Here is a 7308-nt window from a genome sequence, read left to right on the forward strand (position 1 = left end):
GGAGTCCTAGTTATTATTAATAAAAAATTGTGAGTGATGGGGGCAGGCTGGTCTAATTTCAGATCAGCTTCTTCTGCCTCATGTAGGTATCTGAGTGGTCTCTCTCTCCCCTCCTCATAAGGGGTAAGCAGAGCACTTCTCTTAACATCACCTACCTGTGCTCACTGTGTTGTTCCAGTGGAAAATAAACTATGTGTGAGTTGACACAGGATAAAGGAAATTCAGCTGGAGGTTCTAGGGAGCACAGGATTGCAGTAAAGTTGTTTGTCTTTTAAAATTGTTTACTGCAAGTTGTTATTTCATGTTTTCACTTAAAAAAAATATATATCGAGCTTGACAAATTTACAAAGAAGGTTAACAAAAAACCACAACAAAATCAAAATGGACATTTTGGGGACAAGGTAGCACTGGGTTTGCCGTGTTGGGCTGTTGTCCCCTGGAGAACCAGGTTTCGGCTGGTGTGAGCATCAGTCAAGGTTTGGGGAAGACCATCTTCCTGCAGGTACAGGTGCATCCACACTTCCTGCAAGAGTTGTAGCCTGTCTGTGTATCTTGCCTCCCCCAACAGGTATGAGGAGGAAATCAATCGGAGGACCAACGCTGAGAATGACTTTGTCGTCCTGAAGAAGGTGAGGGAAAGAGTCCAGCGCAGGACTTTGGCTCAGGAGGCAGAGCACAGCAAGGAGTCTTACACTTCATACCATCTGGAGATACAGTTTTTGATTTTTAATGAAGACAGCTCTTGAGTGTCAACTGTGCTTGGTCTTGGGTCCTGGGGTGAGACAGCGTGCTATCGTGATGTTTGATATCACACCTCCGTATTCTCCAGAGTGCCAGGGCTTGCAATGTAAACAGTTAATGCTGGAGGTTCAAGTCCATCTATAGGTACCTCAGAAGAAAGACCGTTTTGAAAAATCAGCCATTAAACCACAGGTGGGACTGCCAGAGTCAGAGTTGATTTAATAGCTACTGGTTTGGTATTTTGAATATATTTGAGTGAGGCAGGGAAGTTGTCAGGTGAAGAGACAAGCCCACAGAGTCTCTGCCACTTGCCCTGGGTCACACGGTGGGCTGTGGCAGGTAGTGACTGGACAGTAGAGTCACACTGTCTTTGTTTGCTGTCTAGGATGTGGACTCTGCTTTTGCGGACAAAGTGGACCTGCAGCATAAAATGGAAGCTCTCTTTAAGGACACTGAGTTCCTGAAGTATTTATATGAGACCGTGAGTTCTGCTTTCATGAGGAGCGCCTTTCTTTTCTCATGTCTTACCAGGTGCATGGACTGTAAGTGGGGGAGGTCTGAAACCCATATTATCAGGGGCCTAGCCCTGCTGGAGTTACACCTTTTCTGAGTCCCCAGTCCTCAGGATTCCTGAATAGGGGCAGAAAACTAGGGAGTAGGAGAAGGTAAAACAGTCTCTGCTTCATTGCACCTAGGGCTGTCTGGAAAATGATGATATAGGGGCAAAGGCACCCAGAAATCTATAAATTGGGGGCAGCTTTTCTGAGATAAATACACTCTTCATCAGTGCTGGGAAGTGGATAGGGCTACAAGGGGACTTATTAGAAGATGACAGTGGAACTTAAAGGGAATGAAGACAAAGACTGGAGCAGTAAGGGATAATAAATGGTGTCCTGGTGTAGCACTGTAGGATGAGCACTGGACTGCTAACCAAAAGATTGGAGGTTCAAATCTACCAGCTGCTCCTCGGAAACCCTATAAGGATCGCTATGACTCAGAATCGATTCAAAGACACTTAACTACAAGAAACAACTATCATGCGTCCTACTGATACCCATGTCTAATGTGAGAACAAGTGCCAGCTGCACTGCTAGGAGCTTTACATCGTGTCCATTCTACAGATGAGGAAACTGATGTGAAATTACTGGCATGGCCACATAGCGTATCCACATCGTGTCCATTCTACAGATGAGGAAACTTTGTTGTGAAATTACTGGCATGGCCACATAGCGTATCCATAGTAGAACCAAGTTTAAAGACTGAGTCTGAGTGATTCCACAAATGAGACTCCTTCCTACTGCTCCTGAGGCACATGGGAGGGAAAGTGTCATGTGGCTTCAAGAGGCATGTTTGTTCTGTTAGAGAGCTCAGGAGACCGCCAAGTGGGACAGCAGGTACAGGAGGGGACACTAGAGGGAAGTGGCATCTACAGGGCTTCTGAGCTTGAGCTCCTTCCTTCTTCCTGGAGGTTAGGTCTAGGCCCCATTTAGCTAAGCTAAGTGAGGGCAACAAATCAAAGAACTTTCACTTAGAACTCCCACTTGGCCTAAGCTTCTGATTTCCCCAGTGGTCTTGAAGGGCATTTGAGGGAAACCAAGGTCCTGGCCAAGTTGAGTTGTGGTGTTGGAGGAGAATACTGAAAGTGCCATGGACTGCCAAAAGAACCAATAGATCTGTTTTGGAAGAAGTGCAGCCAGAGGCCAAGATGGCTAAGCTTTGTCTCTCATACTTTGGACATATTGTCCGGAGGAAACAGTAGCTAGAGAAGGATGTCATGCTGGGTAAGGTGGAGGGTCAGAGAAAAAGAGGAAGACCCCTAACGAGATGGATTGACTAGATGGCATCATTGATGGACTCAAGTGTGGCAGCGGTAGTGAGGTTGGCCCAGGATCGGACATTGTTTCGTTCTGCTGTGCATGGGGTCACTATTAGTCAGTTCCGACTCGATGACACCTGACAACAACAACAACAACAAGGTCCTGGAGGGAGGAGTGTGGAAGGAGTCATTTGTGCTCTGTACCTCACAGGAGCTGTCCCAGATGCAGACCCACATCAGTGACACCAACGTCATCCTGTCCATGGACAACAGCCGCTTTTTGGACCTGGACAGCATCATTGAAGCGGTGCAGATGCAGTATGAATTGATTGCACAGAAGAGCAAGGATGAGGCTGAGAATCTGTACCAAACCAAGGTGAGCATTGGTCTCAGACTTGGTACTCAGAAACCAAACAGATGCCCCTAGAACTGACTTTAGAACTAAGAGAACAACACTGCGACGCGTGTTTGTATTGGGAATGTGAGAAATTACTGATAAAGATTACCCATAATCCCACTACCACTACAAATAGGTCAGTATATTTCTACCAGTTCTTTGTAACTAACATTTAGGGAGAACTCCTGTTATCAGGCACTGTGCTAAGTGCTTTGTGCATAATATTATTTCACTGACTGCTTACAACAGCTCTATCAGGTAATGGTTTTATTATCCCCACTTTACAGATGATAGAGTGTGGGATGACAGAACTTCTCTAAGGTCTTGTAGCTAGTAAGTAGTTGAACTAGAACTTAATTCAACTCAGGTGGGCATCTACTAAACTCATACTCTTAACCACTAAAATGTTAAACTATTTTTTTAGAATGGTGTCTCTAAAAATAAGGAGCTCTGGTAGCGTAGTGGTTATGAGTTGGGCTGCTAACCTTAAGGGCAGCAGTTTGAAACTACCAGCTGTTCCGCAGGAGAATGATGAGAGTTTCTGCTCCTGTAAAGATTTACAGCCTCTGAAACCCTATACAGGGTTGAAATGAATCAGAACTGACTACACGGCACATAACCACTATCACCACCATCTTTAAAAATATAGTTTGTGCTTTTCTTTTTCACTTTTTACCTATCAGTAGTTTTCATTGTATTAATTGTTGTACATCAATATTCATAGCAGCAGTTTCTGGGCACATCTTTGTCTATTTCCTTAACATAAATTGGCCTGGGTATTTTTGGACAGTGAAGACTGTAATTGAAAGATCAATTAGCTGGTCACTGAATTCTGAACAGTGAGTACTTAGTGATCTGCTTTGAGCATTACCTGGGACAAAGCACACTCCTGGCAGATCTTTGTTCCACTGTCCTGTAGACAGGTGTTTCAGGGATGGAATGGATGTAAGTATCAGATGAGGGAGTTACATAGTAAGGAAATCAGAATGCAGAGAGTCCCTCAAGCCAACGCTCCCTGGGGCCCCTTTCACAGCCATTTGGCCTGGGTGGAGCTCTTTGACTGATGGAGCAATAGGGACTCTAAGTAAGAGGTGGAGGAAAGTGCTCCATCTAAAGGTCTCTGAGCAAATGAGGTCCTGACTGCTAAATAAAAAACGTCTTGGAAAAGGAAAGGAGGAAATTTGGTGAGGTGGGCATAGTGAGGGGCCTCCAGTATGCATAAGGTCAGGTGTGGAGCTTAGGCATGTGCAAAAGGTGATAAAAAGGCATCAAGGAGCAGGTTTGTCCTATTGGGATGTGGACCTGCCTGAGGGAATGATGGGAATGAGGGAGGCTTGATACAGATGTGTGTGTAGGGAGGGGAGGTTGCAGCTTATGTGACAGAAGTTTGGTATAGGTGTCTGTGTGTGTATGTGTGTGTTGAATCACTGATCTAGGTGGGCTGATTCTGTTTGGGATCACAGTTCTAGGTGGGCTTATTATGAGAGCCACCTTGGGCAGGATCTGGAAAGGCATAGGTGCTGACTATGATACTGTCATTGACTCTTAGTACCAGGAGCTCCAGATCACAGCTGGGAGACATGGAGATGACCTGAAGAACAGCAAGATGGAGATTTCTGAGCTCAACCGAAACATCCAGAGGCTGCAGGCAGAAATTGGCAACGTCAAGAAGCAGGTGGGATGGGTGCTCAGGGTGGGCCCGCTGTGCACTCCACGATGCCCTGTCAGATTCCTGACACTCAACCTCTGCATGTTTTTTCCCATGTCCGTCTGGCTCCTGAGCAGATTGAGCAGATGCACTCAGTTATTTCGGATGCTGAGGAGAGAGGAGAGCGGGCCCTCCAGGATGCCAAGCAGAAGCTGCAGGATATGGAGGAGGCCCTTCAGCAATCCAAGGAGGATCTGGCCAGGCTGCTGCGAGACTACCAGGAACTGCTGGGAGCCAAACTGTCCCTGGATGTGGAGATCGCCACCTATCGCAAGCTGCTGGAGGGAGAGGAGAGCAGGTGGGACTGGTGGGGAAGGGAGTGGGGGACAACCAGGCTTCTGGGCCAAAGCTCAGAATGCACACCTGAAGCAGTAGGACTGACCTGAGAGAAAAATCCCTGCTTTTCTGGGAAGAAGAGTCCATCCCAATCTAGCCTAGGGAAGCAAAACATGCAAATGGCAAACTGGGGGTGCACTAGGTGGTAGGGTCATTGTCATCATCCCTCTGTCTCTAAGTAGAATGTCCCCATACCTTAACTAAAGCCATTATAGTGGGTGGTGATTTCCAATACTAAAGGACTTCAAGAAAATTCTTAAAGTGCCCCCTGGCTCTACTGACTCCCACACATTTTCCTAAAGTTTGGGGACAGCTCTTTCTTCTTTCAGAAGATAGTATCTACATCTTAACTACATCTCCTCGTAATGTGATATAGTGTTACTATTGTTATGTGCTGTCCAGTCAGTTCTGACTCATAGCGACCCTCTATAGGGTTTCTGAGGAGTGGCTGGTGAGTTTGAACGACCTACTTTGCAGTTCAAACCAACCTTGCTGCAGTCCCAGTGCTTATCCTACAGCATCACACCAGGGCTCCCTCCAGGTGATCGATATATAAGAATCTTGTCAAAATGGGGATCTTGTTAAAATGTAGGTTCTGATTCAGTGTGTCCAAGTGGAATTGTAATTTCTCAGCAAGGGGCCAAGGCAGAATGTTACTTTGTTGCTTTTGGGCTTTGTGAGTCTCTCTGATGTGCATTTTGGTTTTGCAGGATGTCAGGAGATGTGCAAAGTCAAGTGAGCATCTGTAAGTAGCAGAGCCCAGGCACAGGGCTGGTTGGTGCTGGGCAGGGGAGGGTCAAGTGAGGTTGCCAAGGGAGCCAATATGGAAAGCCTGGTATTCTAACTTCCAGTGTAATGAAATGAAAACCAAACACAACTACAAAGCCTGCAAGAATTCCTTTAAAAATGAAGTGCTAGGATTTCAGTTTTGTGTTATCTCAATTTTTTATGATACCCAAAAACCCCTAGGAAATGAGCCTTGGTCATACAAATCTACTAGCTACTCTCCAGAGGAAGATGAGGCTGTCTGCTTTTATAGAATTATAGTCTTGGAAACTATATGAGTCAGAATCGATTAGATAGTTGTGGGTTTTTTATTTTTATAAAGTAAAATAGTTAAGTGCAAATAGTTAAGCCAAAAGGTTGGGGCTTCAAACCCACCCAGAGGCATTTCAGAAGACAGGCTTCTGAAAGGTCACAGACTTGGAAAGCCTATGGGGGCAACTCTATTCTGCACACACAGGATGGCCTGGAGCCTGAATTGATTCCAGGGCAACTGAGAACAACACTATGACAACAATCATTAGTGCCTTACAACTCTCTGGTGCTGTTGTTGTTGGGCGCCCTCAAGTGCCCCAGGTTCTTTATGGGAGTGGGTTATCAGGTCATTTTGGTTGGCAGCCAAGTGCTTAATACCTTGTGCTACCAGGGTTCCTTGAGTATGTCAACAAACACTGAAAACGTGCTGCTTAAAGGGAACCTGCAACTCCTTTGTAGTATGAAGAGTTTTTTGCACATGGGAATACTCTCAGCTCCCAATGTATCCGCAGGTCAGATACGATCAGTGATTGAGCTTGTGGAGGGCTGTTTCACGGGGATGGGTGCAGGATAGTCCCGCTCGCCCAGTCCTTCTAAAGTCCCTCTGCCTCACAGCTGTGCAGACCAGCCAGGTGACAGTCAGCGGCGGCGGCGGTGGCGGTGGCGGAGGCAGCAGTGGCCGCAGCTCTGGAGGCTATGGCGGAGGCAGCGGCAGCGGCGGTGGCAGCGGCGGCGGCAGCGGCGGCGGGGGCAGTTATGGCCGGGGATCTCGAGGGGCCAGTGGAGGTGGATTCAAGACCAGCAGCAGCACGAGCTATGGCGGAAACAGCAACAAGTATGGGGGGAGGAGCGGCGGCGGCTCCTCCCGCGTGCAGATCATCCAAACTTCTACCAACACTTCCCGCAAGCGCATCGTGGAGTAGTGACAATGGCCATGTCCCGCATCACCTCTCAGACTCCGGATTTCCTGCATAGACCCTCTCCTGTCTTCTTGTCTCCTTGCCCTTCCTGATCCCTCACACTTACTTTTTCCTGATGACTCTCATCAGTGTTGCCTATCAATTCAGCTAAGGATGGAGAAGCAGGGAGGATAACCCCCAACAACAGTTCTTTGGAGGACATGCTTGCAGTCAAAGTCACAGGCACATTCTCACCCCTCTGAGCCTGTCACTGTGGACATCCAGGGGTCCAGTTTAGTGATGGAGAAAATGAGCCTGTAGCACATTTTCAGGGGTTCCTCACCTTCACACTCCCTTCCTGTTATCAGGGCAG

The 7308-nt window shown here is 47.1% G+C and overlaps 1 protein-coding gene across 1 annotated transcript in view; it reads left to right on the forward strand.

Annotated features, from left to right (window-relative positions):
- The window catches only part of KRT77 (keratin 77), a 14782-nt gene extending 7823 nt beyond the window's left edge, over positions 1–6959 (forward strand). Inside the window, exons 3-9 of the mRNA XM_006869995.1 lie at positions 569–629; positions 1127–1222; positions 2769–2933; positions 4504–4629; positions 4740–4960; positions 5709–5743; positions 6652–6959. Coding sequence (XP_006870057.1) covers positions 569–629; positions 1127–1222; positions 2769–2933; positions 4504–4629; positions 4740–4960; positions 5709–5743; positions 6652–6959 — 1012 coding nt within the window. The remainder of the gene's footprint in view (positions 1–568; positions 630–1126; positions 1223–2768; positions 2934–4503; positions 4630–4739; positions 4961–5708; positions 5744–6651) is intronic.
- The last annotated feature ends 349 nt before the right edge of the window (positions 6960–7308 follow it).

Source organism: Chrysochloris asiatica, unplaced genomic scaffold (genome assembly GCF_000296735.1).
Source record: "Chrysochloris asiatica unplaced genomic scaffold, ChrAsi1.0 scaffold00138, whole genome shotgun sequence".
Classification (NCBI taxonomy): domain Eukaryota; kingdom Metazoa; phylum Chordata; class Mammalia; order Afrosoricida; family Chrysochloridae; genus Chrysochloris; species Chrysochloris asiatica.